This window comes from Babylonia areolata, chromosome 14 (assembly GCF_041734735.1).
Source record: "Babylonia areolata isolate BAREFJ2019XMU chromosome 14, ASM4173473v1, whole genome shotgun sequence".
Classification (NCBI taxonomy): Eukaryota; Metazoa; Mollusca; class Gastropoda; order Neogastropoda; family Buccinidae; genus Babylonia; species Babylonia areolata.
Genome location: NC_134889.1, coordinates 14,308,331 through 14,325,675, shown reverse-complemented (window position 1 = coordinate 14,325,675; position 17,345 = coordinate 14,308,331). Strand labels below are relative to the sequence as shown.

Genomic DNA, 17,345 nt, shown 5'->3' with positions numbered 1-17,345 from the left:
ACACATAAACACAAACACACACTCACCAAACACATACACTAACACATGAACACACACACAAACACACACACGCCCACTGTCTATAAATACACAGACACAGACACACACAGAGTTCAAGTGGCCGGAACCAGCTCTTACTTCAAGTTTTCATGGGACGAAAGATCACCAGCACCCATGCCACCACAGGATATCCTCATCTGTTCTAAACCCTGACCCCCATCTCTGCAGATGATCTCTGTCTCTAGAGATTTTTTTTTTTATCTATATTTCATTGAATCTATTCCTCCTTTCTCTTCAATCTGCTGGTGTGGCAGTCTTGGAGTTGGAGTCAAGAATAATATAGTAAAATGTCTGCAGCAAAGTTGTGGGTGTGAGACATAGCAGTGTGACGGGCGCAATAGCCGAGTGGTTAAAGCGTTGGACTTTCAATCTGAGGGACCTGGGTTCGAATGACGGCGCCTGGTGGGTAAAGGGTGGAGATTTTTACGATCTCCCAGGTCAACATTATGTGCAGACCTGCTAGTGCCTGAACCCCCTTCGTGTGTAAACACATGCAGAAGATCAAATACACACGTTAAAGATCCTGTAATCCATGTCAGCGTTTGGTGGGTTATGGAAGCAAGAACATACCAAGCATGCACACCCCCGAAAGCGGAGTATGACTGCCTACATGGCGGGGTAAAAACGGTCATGCACGTAAAAGCCCACTCGTGTACATGCGAGTGAACGTGGGAGTTGCAGCCCACAAACGCAGAAGAAGAAGAAGAAGTCTGCAGCAAAGCTGTGGGTGTGAGACATAGCAGTGTGAGTGAGTTATACAAATTAGAGTATGACAGAATGCCACACGCTTTACAAGCAACAGCTGCCAGATTCCTGCAGATCATTACCAACTTTTAAGATCAGGTATTCATGAACCACTTGTGTGTTCTCCAAGAACTAAATGCAGCTTTGTTCAATGATGATCAATCCAGCTTCGAAACAACGATAATCTATTACGTGACTTGCAAAGTGTATGGAAGTGAATACATAATGCGTTAAATGTGACACTTTTATTCAATGTAATGTAGAATGGCTTGTTGTCAATGTCAATGTCTGATTGTAGTGTTATATTTTTGTGCCGACAGGTCCTCTGTGATGACTGTATGTGTATGACCGTGATGACTGCATCGATCAAAATCATGTTGCTAACTGCCCAGCCAACCACAACATGGCCATTTCAGGGAAGTTCAGCACTTTGAGCAAAATCCATTCGATTAGGTGCTATGTAAATATATACTTATTTTCATAACATGGTCAAGCACAACTTCACAAGGCATATTCTGTGAAAACAAATACAAACACACGTCAAAAAGCACCATGTGAAAATAGAGAGGGGGGGGGGGGGGGGGGGGGGGGGGGGGGGGGGGCAGAGAGGCGGAAGAGAGAGAGAAAGAGAGGGGGAGGAGAGAGAGTGGGAGGATAGAGAGGGAGGGAGAGTGTGGAGGAGAGACAGGGTGGAGAGAGAGAGGGGGAGGGAGGTAGGGAGAGAGAGGGTGGAGGAAAGAAAGAGAGGGGGAGAGAGGGAGAGGGAAGGCTGAGGAGAAAGAGAGAGAGAGAGAGAGGGAGAGAGAAAGAGAGAGGGAGAGAAACACAGAAACACACACATACACACAAAAACACACACAAATTCCCCCTAATCCCCGTACCCATCATACACACACACACACACACACATATATACACACAGAAACAGACTTACACTTTGAAAACGGGGTCCCCAGCGATGAGAGACAACTCCACAATGATCTTCAGGGTGGAGTTGTCCTGCCTGTGCTTGGCGTCATACCCCTCCAGCAGGTAGCGCCGGGTCTGCTGCCCTGCCCCCGCAAACTGCGCCAGGTTCAAATCCACAAAGCCCAGCTTTTGGTGTGAGCGACCGCCACGCACCTCCTGCCCGGCACCGAAAAGCAACAGAACCAACGATGAATGAATTATCATGATTTATGATCATCAAAAAGCAACATCAGCAACAGAGCCAACGATGAATGAATTATCATGATTTATGATCATCAAAAAGCAACATCAGCAACAGAGCCAACGATGAATGAATTATCATGATTTATGATCATCAAAAAGCAACATCAGCAACAGAGCCAACAATGAACAAATCATCATGGTTTATGACCATCAAACAGCAACAGAACCAATGACAAACTAATGATCATGATTTACATTTGTCAAAAAGCAATGTCAGTATCAGAACCATTGATGGACGAATGATCATGATTTAGGATTGTCAAAAAGCAACATTGGCAACAAAACCAATGACGAAAGAATGATTACAATCGTCAAAAAGCAACAGAACCAGTGACAAACAAATGATCAAGAGTCACGATCGTCGAAAAGTGAGACAAGCAACAGAACCAACAATGAACAAATGATCATGATTTACAATCATCAAAAAGCAACGTCAGCAGCAGAACTAATAACGAATGAATGAACAGGGTGTACGAACATCAAAAAGCAACAGAACCAATGACAAATAAATGAACAGGATGTACAGTCATCAAAAAGCAACAGAAGCAATGCCGAATAAATGAACAGGGTGTACAGTCATCAAAAAGCAACAGAAGCAATGCCGAATAAATGAACAGGGTGTACAGTCATCAAAAAGCAACGTCAGCAGCAGAACTAATAACGAATGAATGAACAGGATGTACAGTCATCAAAAAGCAACAGAACCAATGACAAATAAATGAACAGGATGTACAGTCATCAAAAAGCAACAGAAGCAATGACGAATAAATGAACAGGGTGTACAGTCATCAAAAAGCAACAGAAGCAATGCCAAATAAATGAACAGGGTGTACAGTCATCAAAAAGCAACGTCAGCAGCAGAACTAATAACGAATGAATGAACAGGGTGTACGAACATCAAAAAGCAACAGAACCAATGACAAATAAATGAACAGGATGTACAGTCATCAAAAAGCAACAGAAGCAATGACGAATAAATGAACAGGGTGTACAGTCCTCAAAAAGCAACAGAAGCAATGCCGAATAAATGAACAGGGTGTACAGTCATCAAAGAGCAACAGAAGCAATGACGAATAAATGAACAGGGTGTACAGTCATCAAAAAGCAACAGAAGCAATGACGAATAAATGAACAGGGTGTACAGTCATCAAAAAGCAACAGAAGCAATGACGAATAAATGAACAGGGTGTACAGTCATCAAAAAGCAACAGAAGCAATGCCGAATAAATGAACAGGGTGTACAGTCATCAAAAAGCAACAGAAGCAATGACGAATAAATGAACAGGGTGTACAGTCATCAAAAAGCAACAGAAGCAATGCCGAATAAATGAACAGGGTGTACAGTCATCAAAAAGCAACAGAAGCAATGCCGAATAAATGAACAGGATGTACAGTCATCAAAAAGCAACAGAAGCAATGCCGAATAAATGAACAGGGTGTACAGTCATCAAAAAGCAACAGAAGCAATGACGAATAAATGAACAGGATGTACAGTCATCAAAAAGCAACAGAGCCAATGATGAATAAATGAACAGGATGTACAGTCATCAAAAAGCAACAGAAGCAATGACGAATAAATGAACAGGGTGTACAGTCATCAAAAAGCAACAGAAGCAATGACGAATAAATGAACAGGGTGTACAGTCATCAAAAAGCAACAGAGCCAATGATGAATAAATGAACAGGGTGTACAGTTATCAAAAAGCAACAGAAGCAATGACGAATAAATGAACAGGATGTACAGTCATCAAAAAGCAACAGAGCCAATGATGAATAAATGAACAGGATGTACAATCGTCAAAAAGCAACAGAGCCAATGATGAATAAATGAACAGGATGTACAATCGTCAAAAAGCAATATTAGCAACAGAACCAATGATGAAAGAATTATCATGATTTATGATAATCAAAAAGCAACAAAACCAAGGATGAATAAATGATCATGATTTATGAATGAACTGGACTTACGATATATTTTTTTTATTGATATAGATGGAAATGAACTGTGCATAATTAGTATTAGTAATATTACTGTCATTATTACGAATAGCTTTGCTTCATCATCATCATCATCATTATTTTATCCTGAATAGCATTGCATAATCATCATCATCATTTCATTATGAATAGTATTGCATCATCATCATCATCAACATCATTTTATTATAAATAGCATTGCATCATCACCATCATCATCATCATCACCTTGCGTACGGAGATGCGGCAGACGCAGGGATCCAGGACCCCAGTGTTGGCACTGGCTGTCATCTTGCAGGGGAAGTTGAACTCCGTGTTCCACCGCACACAGTTACTGCGGATGTCCTCTCTGAGCCATTTGCACACACACACACACACACACACACACACACGCACAGAGACGCACACACACACACACACACACACACACACACACACACGCACAGAGATGCACACACACACACACACACACACACACACAAAATTCAGAAATGAAGGAGGAGGAGAAGAACGAGGGGAAGGAGAACAAGATGGAGAATGAAGGAGAGGGAGAGGAGAAGAAGAGGGGAAGGAGAAGATGGAGAATGAAGAAGAGGGAAAGGAGAAGATGGAGAATGAAGAAGAGGGAAAGGAGAAGAAGAGGGAAAGGAGAAGATGGAGAATAAAGGAGAGGGAAAGGAGAAGATGGAGAATAAAGGAGAGGCAAAGGAGAAGATGGGGAATGAAGAAGAGGGAAAGGAGGAGGAGAGGGAAAGGAGAAGATGGAGAATAAAGGAGAGGGAAAGGAGAAGATGGAGAATGAAGAAGAGGGAAAGGAGAAGATGGAGAATGAAGGAGAGGCGTTTGTATAATGCAGAAGGCAAAAGAAAATTGCTTCTTCTTTTTTTCAAAAAAAAAAAAAAAGGGCAAAAGAAAAGTATGAACTTTTGAAGCTAATTTCCTAACAACCAAACTGAACGACAAATACAATTACTCTCTCTTTCTCTGGACATTTTTCTTCCTCCCTATCTCTCCCCCATTCTCACGTCCTTCAACCTCAACTCCCCACCACCACCCTCCTCCCTCTCTCTTAAAATGAACCACTGACAACACCACTGTCAATACTGGGTGTTCTGAGGAAGATTTTTTTTTTCACCTTTTTTTCTTTATTTCATTTTATTATTTTGTTGTTGCCTAAATGGGAATGACAAGAGTTGCTATGACAACTTTCCACAAAGAAGTACGTCATGTGGCAATGATGTGCAATTGATCCTTGCCCCTTCCCCTCCCCCTCCCCTTTCTTTGTCAGTTTCTCTACCTCTCGTGACTTGTGCGCGCACGCACGCACACACACACACTTTAAAAACAGGTCAAATACTCACACACAGTGACACACACACACACACACACACACACACACACACACACACACACAAGTGCTAACAATAAACTGTGTACATTTATACATGTATTTACAAACTGAAAAAAAAAATGGGGGGGTGGTGGGGGTGGGGTAGAGGGTGTGTGTGTGGGGGGGTGGGGGTGGGGGGGGAAATGTAACTGAACATACAATCTCCCTCTCTCTCTGTGTCTGTAGTACTTTTTTTTTCTGCTTTTAGTCAGAACACACTGAACCAATAATGTGCATTATCTGTTCCTGCAATGATTGACTTTTTCCAGTTTTTGTTGCTCATTTGTTCTTCCCATTTTACAACACGCCAGTAGATCTCTCCGCCATCCCACCCATCCAAAGGTTAAAATGTCAAAGGTTAAAGATCTCACAGCCTTTTACAGCCATTGGAGCAGTGAATTCACACCACATCCGCCATGTGAACGGCTCAGCATAGGGACGGCCAGACCTAGTCCTCCTCTTTTCCTTTCGCCGTTTCAACCTTCCCCAACTAAAGTCAGGTACCCATTCAAACCTGGATGGAGTGAAGAAAACTGGAGTGAAGGGCCTTTCCCCCAAGGACATGATGCTGAGCTGAAAAACAGGACCTCTGGAATCCCTCATCACTGGTGGGCCGGAAGTCCTACGCCTAACGGTAACGTTGAGCCACACCAATGATTGTGTCAAAATCCCACCTATTCTACCATGGAGCCACCAATGATTGTGTCAAAATCCCACCTACTCTACCATGGAGCCACCAATGAGTGTGTCAAAATCCCACCTATTCTACCATGGAGCCACCAATGAGTGTGTCAAAATCCCACCTATTCTACCATGGAGCCACCAATGATTGTGTCAAAATCCCACCTATTCTACCATGGAGCCACCAATCATTGTGTCAAAATCCCACCTATTCTACCATGGAGCCACCAATGATTGTGTCAAAATCCCACCTATTCTACCATGGAGCCACCAATGATTGAGTCAAAATCCCACCTATTCTACCATGGAGCCACCAATGAGTGTGTCAAAATCCCACCCATTCTACCATTGAGCCACCAATGATTGTGTCAAAATCCCACCTATTCTACCATTGAGCCACCAATGATTGTGTCAAAATCCCACCTATTCTACTATGGAGCCACCAATCATTGTGTCAAACTCCCACCTATTCTACCATGGAGCCACCAATCATTGTGTCAAAATCCCGCCCATTCAACCATGGAGCCACCAATGACTGTCAAAATCCCACCCATTCAACCATGGAGCCACCAATGATTGTGTCAAAATCCCACCCATTCAACCATGGAGCCACCAATGATTGTGTCAAAATCCCGCCCTTTCTACCATGGAGCCACCAATGATTGTGTCAAAATCCCGCCCATTCTACCATGGTGCCACCACTGATTGTGTCAAAATCTCAACCATTCTACCATGGAGCCACCAATGATTGTGTCAAAATCCCACCCATTCTACCATGGAGCCACCAATGATTGTGTCAAAATCCCACCTATTCTACCATGGAGCCACCAATGATTGTGTCAAAATCCCACCTATTCTACCATGGAGCCACCAATGATTGTGTCAAAATCCCACCTATTCTACCATGGAGCCACCAATGATTGTGTCAAACTCCCACCTATTCTACCATGGAGCCACCAATCATTGTGTCAAAATCCCGCCCATTCAACCATGGAGCCACCAATGACTGTCAAAATCCCACCCATTCAACCATGGAGCCACCAATGATTGTGTCAAAATCCCACCCATTCACCCATGGAGCCACCAATGATTGTGTCAAAATCCCACCCATTCTACCATGGAGCCACCAATGATTGTGTCAAAATCCCACCTATTCTACCATGGTGCCACCAATCATTGTGTCAAAATCCCACCCATTCTACCATTGTGCCACCAATGATTATGTCAAAATCCCACCTATTCTACCATGGAGCCACCAATGATTATGTCAAAATCCCACCCATTCAACCATGGAGCCACCAATGATTATGTCAAAATCCCACCCATTCTACCATGGAGCCACCAATGATTATGTCAAAATCCCACCTATTCTACCATGGAGCCACCAATGATTGTGTCAAACTCCCACCTATTCTACCATGGAGCCACCAATGATTGTGTCAAAATCCCGCCCATTCAACCATGGAGCCACCAATGACTGTCAAAATCCCACCCATTCAACCATGGAGCCACCAATGATTGTGTCAAAATCCCACCCATTCAACCATGGAGCCACCAATGATTGTGTCAAAATCCCACCCATTCTACCATGGAGCCACCAATGATTATGTCAAAATCCCACCTATTCTACCATGGTGCCACCAATGATTGTGTCAAAATCCCACCTATTCTACCATGGAGCCACCAATGATTGTGTCAAAATCCCACCCATTCTACCATTGTGCCACCAATGATTATGTCAAAATCCCACCTATTCTACCATGGAGCCACCAATGATTATGTCAAAATCCCACCCATTCAACCATTGAGCCACCAATGATTATGTCAAAATCCCACCCGTTCTACCATGGAGCCACCAATGACTGTGTCAAAATCCCACCCATTCTACCATGGAGCCACCAATGATTATGTCAAAATCCCACCCATTCAACCATTGAGCCACCAATGATTATGTCAAAATCCCACCCGTTCTACCATGGAGCCACCAATGACTGTGTCAAAATCCCACCCATTCTACCATGGAGCCACCAATGACTGTGTCAAAATCCCACCTATTCTACCATGGAACCACCAATGATTGTGTCAAAATCCCACCTATTCTACCATGGAGCCACCAATGATTGTGTCAAAATCCCACCCATTCAACCATGGAGCCACCAATGATTGTGTCAAAATCCCACCCATTCTACCATGGAGCCACCAATGATTGTGTCAAAATCCCACCCATTCTACCATGGAGCCACCAATGATTGTGTCAAAATCCCATCCATTCTACGATTGAACCACCAATGATTGTCAAAATCCCACCTATTCTACCATCCTGCCCACCTCCCCCTCCGCAACACCCAGAATCATTCCATCAGTGGCAGATTTCACCCAACACAAGCAATTTAGAAGGAACAATGAATGGTTTAATCAATGGTAGGTTTTTGCTCCCAGGCCACCTGTCAGAGCACACCCAGCCCTGCATGGGCAACACACAGACACACACACTCTCTCTCTCTCACACACACACAAAGACACGCAGACAACAAACACACACACACAGATACACAAACACAAAAAACAAAGACACAGACACTCACATTCCAACTGACCTAAAACCACCAGAAAGCAGTGTTACCTGGGAGTGAAGTCAATGTAACTGCCCCCATCATGTATATATGTACACATACACACATAATTATACATAACCCTCTTCCTTCAACCCCTCTCTTAATTCAGTTACCCATCACCCCTCTCTTAATTACCCATCTACCCACCACACACACACACACACACACACACACACACACACACACTCCCACTGAGCTAATTCCACCACATTAGAAACCCTGTTACCTGGGACAGCAGTCCACGTAACTGCCCACATCATGCATGCACACACTACCCATCACACACACACACACTCTCTCTCTCTCTCTTCCTCCTATCCCACACACTCCTACCAACCTAACTCCACCACCAGAAGATATCGAAGAAACCCTGTTAACTGGGACAGAAGTCCACGTTAACTGCCCATATCGTGCATGCACACACTACCCATCACACTCACTCACAAACACACTCTCTCTCTCTCTCTCTCTCCCTCCCACCCCACACAATCCTACCAACCTAATTCCATGACAAGAATCGAAGAAATCCTGTCACCTAGGAGAAAAATCTAGTAACTGCCCCCATTGTGCATATATATGCACACACTCACACACACTCCTACTGACCTAATTTCACCACATTAGAAAGCATGTTACCTGGGAGAGAAGTCCACATAACTGCCCCCATCGTGCAGTCGCACCTTGCAGAAGAGGATGCCGGTCACAAAGGGAACCGACTCCAGCTCCTCCAGCTCTAGGTGGACCTTGAACTTGTACTTCTTTTTCTTCGACATGAAGGACATCATCGCCACGTCACACCCCCCCACACCAGGAACTACACCGAGACATATTTCTTCAGGCACTGGGGACGCACACCGCTAGCTGGGTAACTGGGTATGCCGAGAGGACTTTCTTATTCGCACAACGCTCAAGTGTGACACGAAGAATTGCGCGCGCACACTCACACAAACACGTCAGAAACAGCAATGACAATAAAAATATTAGGCTCTGAACTCTGGTGCAAGTCTCATATTTTTGCCGCAACTCCCTATATTTTGAAGATCTATGAAAGTTGGTCCACACACACTTCAGTTTGAGTTTCAAGTTTCAAGAGGGCGTCAAAGCGGTGAAGACCAGTCCATATAAATAGGATACATCTACTTCAAAAAACAAAACAAAGAAAAAAACGGTCAAAACAGCACTCTATCAATACTATTTAAACAGAGCCGCAATCTGCTTGGGGAATGATAAAGCAGTGGTGGTGGTGGTGTAGAAATTGACCGACTGCGAGACAATGATGCTTGACCTCCTGATTGAACTTGTTGTGGGGTGACTGTTCCTGATCTTTGTCAATCAGTATGACACTCTCCTGCCCTCTGGTCATAAGGTCACTGTAAAGACAAGAGAGAAACAATGAACGGTGGAGTATAAAAATTATATATATATATATATTCTATATTCATATGTTACACGCATATGCATCTAGACATCAGTTAACAGCTGTTGGTAAGGGTCAGCTACTCCACACAAATGGAGTGTTGAATCACTGCAAGGCAAGTGGTTTCATTCAGAGGGCTTTCTGCTGTGAAACTTAAGCTCATAAAAGCTCCTTCTTGTTCTACTTTTTCTGCTAGATGGTGGTGGGTGTGGGTGTGGGTGTGTGTGTGTATGTGACAGAGAGAGTGGGATTGTGTGTGTGTGTGTGTGTGTGTGTGTGTGTGTATGAGAGAGAGAGAGACAGAGAGAGAGAGAGAGATAGAGACAGACAGACAGACAGAGACAGAGACAGAGAGAGAGAGAGAGAGAGAGAGAGAGTGTGTGTGTGTGTGTTTGTGTGTGTATGTAAGTTAAATGTGTCCCTGCACATTTTTATTTTTGAAATCAATTACACTAGAGGGAAGTACATATCATTCATTCAATTACAACATTGCCATAATCCATTTTGTCTTTCAATACCTGCTATGCAAAGCACTGATAAGAAAGCTACACAGAAATATGCAGACACAATCACAAACACATGCAGTGTACTTTCACACCAAAAGGATAGATCTTATCTCAAAGTGGCCATAACATTCCTGTACACACACACACACACACACACACACACACACACACACACTGGGTCAGACCCCCCCCCCCTCTCTCTCTCTCTCTCTTGTTCACACACACTCTCTCTCTCACAGTTTCTCACACACACTCTTTCTCTCTCTCTCTTTCTCATACACAGACACACACAGGCGCACACAACAACAACAACAAGGTAATATCAAACTGAAAGCAACAAAAGCCCAAGTGATAACAAAAACCATATCAAGTTTATCAACACCAGACAAATGACCTGAACATACTGTCACTAACACAAAGCCAACAATCACTGAGTTCTGATAACCTGGTTCAATAACCAACTTCTCTTTGTGACTGATACATTTCAGTTTTTCTCATTCCCTGGAAATACCTTCACTCTCTTAATCAACTGATGAGATCTTCTTTCTTTGTATCAATACTTCACCTTTAACACAAATGCCAAATTGTGGGCAGTCATGTTACTGTGTGTGTGTGTGTGTGTGTGTGTGTGTGTGTGTGTGTGTGTGTGTGTGTGTGTGATAGCATGTCTGTTTGTGTGTGTGTGTATGTGTGTGAATGTGCATTTACATGCTTGTCTAAGTGTGCATGCATGTGTGGATGCATGCAGTTTTGCCCATTTTTTATTTTTTTATTTTTTTTATTCAACCATTTGTGTTCTGTATACATATCTTTCATTTTATTATATTTCAATGTATCTACTTATCAAATTTACTTTGTTTCATTATTTCGTTTCATTTTATAAGTTTTTCACAAACCTAGGAAAGGCTCTCAAGGTCCTGACCAGCAAGCTGGGTTTATCACTATTACATGGGTCAGGTATCTGCGAGATTTTTTTGTTGATGTTGTTTTTTAAAAGCAATATGGTGTAGCATCCATGGATCAGCCTGCATGCTTTGACACTTCATTGAAGCCGGAACTTCCACCAGCTGATAAAAAAAAAAGAAAGAAGTGATTTATCACTGATCAGTATGCTTGATCTGTGATACTTCATTGGCTGCCTGCACTGACACTGATCACTGTTCATCAATGTAGCTGATAAAACACTTCACTGTTTCAGTGTTTATCACTAACACCTTACTGGCCCCTTGCCAATGAGTAAGGATACCAAACAGTGCACTTGGAGCTGGAAACCGATTCAATTAGCAATGCACCATCAAGAAGGTTTCCTTTCTCTCTTTTCTTTCCATGTTCTCTACTCCGACTTTCACTCAGATATTTATAATCTTTACAAGTGGGCTTTTCTATGCAAGACTGTTCATTGTTTGCAGTTATGGCAACCGAACACTATTTTCAGAGGTAGAACATTCTGGCTATGTTCCTGTTTCCACGACCCACTAAGCACTGACATGGATTACATGATTTTTTTTTACTCATGCATAGTTGATTATATGTGTATTTCATTTGATCTTCTGCATATGAAGGGGATTACGGCACTAGAAGGTCTAAAAATGTACACCTAAGAGACTGGGGTGGGGGAAAAAAGTTCCACCTGTATGGACTAAGCACAGATACTGCGAGTGGTACTGAACCCTAGAATCAAGGATTCGAAAGCACACTGAAAGTTTTAAGGTCTAACTATTTGGCTGCTATGCCTGTAAAATTGGCTCTTGACAGCTCTAAGTTAGTTTTTTCTTTGTGGATATTTTATGAGGTTTTTATTGTGCACCTATCTCACATTATATCATTATCTTAAGCCAATGATGAATCATAAGAACTGGGAGTGTGGGTGGCAGTGGGGAATGATATGGAAACCCTGTTTTATAAATCAGTTTGATGCACTAAAAAAACAAGAACCGAAACAAAACCCAAACAGAGTAGACAGAATACAATGACTGACAATAATACAAAACTATACGAGACAACATTGTCAAAGGAGGTGCACACACACACACACACACACACACACACACACACACACCACACCACACACACACACACCACACACACATTCTGATATTAAATGACACACCCCTTTTTGCATCACAAAATCTTATTGCCTATGTTAAAAAGGTACACACAGTACTGATTCAATGCTTCTTAATTTGTAGGTTACTATACAACAACACACATCCTCTGAACACAACATAAGAACAACTGTTTCCGATTGTCCTTACCAATCTCACACAGTACTATTCATTCACTTTCTTCTGTCAAACTGCCATTGACTGTAGAACGTTGCATATATTGATCAAACGTCAGTAAGCTGCCCAAACTCCGTGACGTATTAATACTGCAGACAGACTTGTGACTTGTCTGGTAAACTTTCCCAGCAATGAAATATCCGTAACATAGCCCTTATCCCACTCACCAACAACACAGATAAAAGAGCAAGATATACATACGCTTGAAGCGATGCAACACCCCTCAGCTCTGTCACTCATGACTTTCATTTTGTTTTTATTGTCTACGTTTTACGCGAGTCAACGCCTCTTCGTCCTACGCCTGTACCAGCTTCAGAGTGTTATGATTTTTCGATCGATGTGCTGTCCGTCTGCGCATGCGCTGAAAGCCGCACTTGTTTCCTGTTGCGAAGGGTCGGAGTTGCAAGCGCAAACCGGTTTGTGTGCAGAGTCCATGTGTGTGTGTGTGCATCTCACTGAGCTGAATGGGAAGGAGTGGCAGCTGCGGGAACACAAACAGGCCACCACGCGCGGCAGCCGGTTCTCCATCTTGTTTGAGGCTGGCAGGGTATATTTCAGTGCTGGACAGTAGAAGAGTGTAGACATTTTCAGCAAAATATTTAATCGCTGTTTGGCAATAAACTGCGACAATAGGTGTGGGAAAGAGTATTATTTGTTGGAAAACAACAACAACCAAACGATCTTTTATTTTTGACATCTCTCTCTCTCTCTTCCTCTCTCTCTCAGTGTGGCAAGCTATAAACCAACTCACCAACTAGCAATCTTCGTCAAAATCAACGTGATCAAAGACGTTTCTGTGAATCAACTAAACACACTTTTCCACTATAGCCAAGAAAATTATTACCACAGATTACACAAAAGTGAATGACCTTGAAAATTTGAAATTGTATTGTCGTAATACAAACACTTCAAGTAAAATGAATATTCCACCCATAACAGTATTTGAAGTCTATCACTACCTTATCCAACTAAAACAGACAGGAACCCGCGGACTGGATGGCACCGACAGCAGAATTCTTAAGCTAGCCGGCCGGGCCGCTCCAGTTATCACGGACACATTAACGTACATTTTAAATTTGTGTATTGACAAAAAACTACTTTCCGAACACATTTAAGAAAGCGAAAGTTATTCCTATTTACAAATCAGGGGAAACCACCGATCCTTCAAACTACATACCAATTTCCATTCAGTATTTCTATTCCGGCTTTCAAAACCACTGGAAAAGCACATAAACAAGCATATTCAGTTCGTATCACTTTGATGTCGATGAGCTTTTACATCCAGCTCAGTCTGGTTTCAGACGAAAGCATTCATGCCACACAGCACTGGTAAACATTGTAGATGACTGGCCGTTACCAATGTCAATAACAACTGATATTGTGGTGTTTTATTCGTTGATTAAAAGCATTTGTTGTGATAGACCATAACCTCTTACTTAGAAAACTTGAACTGTATGGTCTGTCAACCAGTTGTCTTAGTTTGCTTAAATCCTATATGACAAACAGACAACCGTGACAATGAGTACATCAATCTCCGCACCAACACTTGATTATGGCATTCCTCAGGGGTCAATTCTAGGCCCTTTACTATTCTCAATATATAAAAATGACCTACCGCTCCATATGAAATCCGTCTGCGAACTTTTTGCGGATGATACAACAATCCACACTTCTCATTCTGGCATGTTCGTTCTTGCAAAAGACTTACAAGAAAGTCAGTACTGATGAGCTCGTTAGATGGACCGAACTAAACCACATGTCTCTTCAATCACAAACAACAAAATGCATGTTAATCACAACCAGACAAAATGGGCAAAACACTACACATAATTTTCCCTCCATCCAAATTAAAGGCGAACCAATTGAACAGGTCAGTGATCACAAAGTTCTGGGGATCATAATTGACAACAATCTCACTTGGAATCCTCGCATAAATTCCCTTTGCAAAAAGACGGCCCAGAAAACCCATCAACTATCCAAAATGAAACATTTCCTTGACCTTCATTCACGGAAATTATTTTTTCAAGCACATATCAAGTCTACAATAGATTGTGCATCAACACTATGGGATTCCGCTAGTGCGAACACGTGAAGCCATTACAGAATCTTCATAAACGGGGGCTCAAGCTGGTACTCCTTAAAAAGACTTCCCTTTTAGACTCAGACTATAAACAAGCGAATATTCTCCCACTAATCTGTAGATTAGAGTACAATAAAGGAATCATGATGCAAAAAATTATGACAGGTAATGCACCACCAACATTAATAGACAAATTTTCTGTAAATTCATCTAGGAATCCCCCCAAAGTCCATATCCCAATTTCAAGAATTGACTTGAAATCTAGTCTGGCCTTCTCAGGCGACACCCTATGGAACTCACTCCCAGAAACAATTAAACAACACCATTGCCCAACCACCTTCAAAAAACATTGCCTCTCCCACCTTATGCCACAATGTGTAATGTAAACCGTTCATTTTAATGATACTGTTTGTACAAATGTGTATGGACTGATAACCTCCCTCACCCTCCACCCCCCATTCTGATCTGTAGTGCGGTGTGTGTTCGTTTCTTTGATTTTGTTAATTTTTTCCTATACATTTTACTAACACCATGCTTGTACCTGTATGCCATGTGTGTGTGTGTGTGTGTGTGTGTGTGTGTGTGTGTGTGTGTGTGTGTTGTGGTGGTGGTGGTGGTGGTTGTTGTTGTTGTTGTTGTTGTTGTTTGTTTGCTTGTTTGTTTGTTTTGGGTTTTTTGTTTGTTTGTTTTTGCTGTTGTGTGGTTGTTTGGGGTTGTTTTTGTTTTTTATTTTATTTTTTGCTTTTTTTGTTGTTGTTTTTTTAAATTTAATTTAATTCATTTTTGTTTATTTAAAAAAATGTTTCCCTGTTATGTATCTCTGCTAACACCATGATTTCATGCTTTCATTTTATTTAGTTGTGTAGTGTAGACCCTATTCAGGGCGGGGACTGGATGTAAAAAAGCACACCAGTGCTTATCTGTTATCCTCGAAATAAAGAATTTTGTCTTGTCTTGTCTTGTCTTGTCTGTTTCTCTCTTTGTCTTGACCATAATAATAGTAATGCTAACGACTAATGATAATAAGAATTACAGTATTAATAATGTTAATAGTGATAACAACAATTGATAATAATAATAATAACAACAATAACAACAACAACAACAACAATAATAATAATAATAATAATAATGAAAGCAACAAATAGCTGTCTTAGACAGTATCAGTATCAGTAGCTCAAGGAGGCGTCACTGCGTTCGGACAAATCCATATACGCTACACCACACCTGCTAAGCAGATGCCTGACCAGCAGCGAAACCCAAACGCGCTTTGTCAGGCCTTGAGAAAAAAAGAAGAAGAAAAAAAAGAAAAGAAATAAAGAGAGAAGTAAATTAATATTTAGAAAAAAAATATAACAATAATAATAATAATAATAATAGAAATGAAATAAAATGAAATGATAATGATGAATAAGGATGAAATAAAATAGAAAAAAAAGATAAATGAATAAATAAACAATTAAAAAAAAGAGAGAAAAGATAGAAACATGAATTTTAAAACTAATTTAAAAAACAACAACAACAACAAAAAACCAACAAATTTTGTCTTGGACAAACTTCATGTAGCAAATCGTACTCTTAAGTCGACAAATGTTGTCCATCAATAGAAAGACAGGCAGACAAAGAACTGTGCATGAATGGTTATAAAAGGAAAGAAAATGAAAGAAGACTAAAAAAAAAAAAAAAGAGAGAGAGTCTGTAAACAAAAGAAGAAGAAGAAGAAAAAACGATAGAAAAAAGAAAACCAGAAAACAAAATAGAGGGAAAAAACAGAAAGTGGGGAAAATAGGAGGTTAATTGGAGGCCCCACAATAGACACACACAAAAACAGCATCAGAGTGTGTGTGGCAAAAAAAGGGGGTAAAAACGAAAGTGGAAAAAATTGGCTGGGAGGTAAAAAAAAACAAGTCAAAACAACAACAACAACAACAAAACAAACAATAAACCAACAGCCGAAAACAGTGTGTGTGTGTGTGTGTGTGTGTGTGTGTGTGTGTGTGTGTGTGTGTGCCATCACCTTTATCTCGTTTTCTCTCTGTGCCCCCCTCCCTCCTGTAAGTTTTGTCGTAGTTAACATTTTACAGCTGAGTAAACAATTTCTCCCTCCCTCCCTCCCTTGTCCAGTTGCTTATATACATTAAAACCAAAGTAATTTTCAACCACAACAGATTTGCCAGCTTAATTAGAGAGACTCAGAGATAGAGGGAGAGGCGTGCGCGGCAGGCAGTAGCCTCCAGCAAGATGGCAGCCTGCTGACGCGGCCGGCCTCCTTTTTTCCCCTCCATACTATTGAGCACGGTGGCGCATCTCTCTCTGTCTCTCTCTCTCTCACACACACACACACACACACACACACACACACACACACACACTTTATTTTA

The 17,345-nt window shown here is 41.7% G+C and overlaps 1 protein-coding gene across 3 annotated transcripts in view; it reads right to left on the bottom strand.

The window, feature by feature from the left end:
• LOC143289851 (EEIG family member 2-like) overlaps nucleotides 1-13,234 on the bottom strand; it is a 64,666-nt gene extending 51,432 nt beyond the window's left edge. For 2 of the 3 annotated variants that reach the window (XM_076599039.1, XM_076599041.1), the window contains exons 1-4: nucleotides 13,086-13,234; nucleotides 9,316-10,049; nucleotides 4,222-4,342; nucleotides 1,739-1,929 (exon numbers count right to left, since the gene is read on the bottom strand). In XM_076599039.1, the coding sequence (XP_076455154.1) occupies nucleotides 1,739-1,929; nucleotides 4,222-4,342; nucleotides 9,316-9,464 (461 nt within the window). In that variant the 5' untranslated portion in view covers nucleotides 9,465-10,049; nucleotides 13,086-13,234. Of the gene's footprint in view, nucleotides 1-1,738; nucleotides 1,930-4,221; nucleotides 4,343-9,315; nucleotides 10,050-12,857; nucleotides 13,016-13,085 lie in introns of those variants that run through there. The other variant, XM_076599040.1, reaches the window with a different exon arrangement.
• Nucleotides 13,235-17,345: the final 4,111 nt, after the last annotated feature.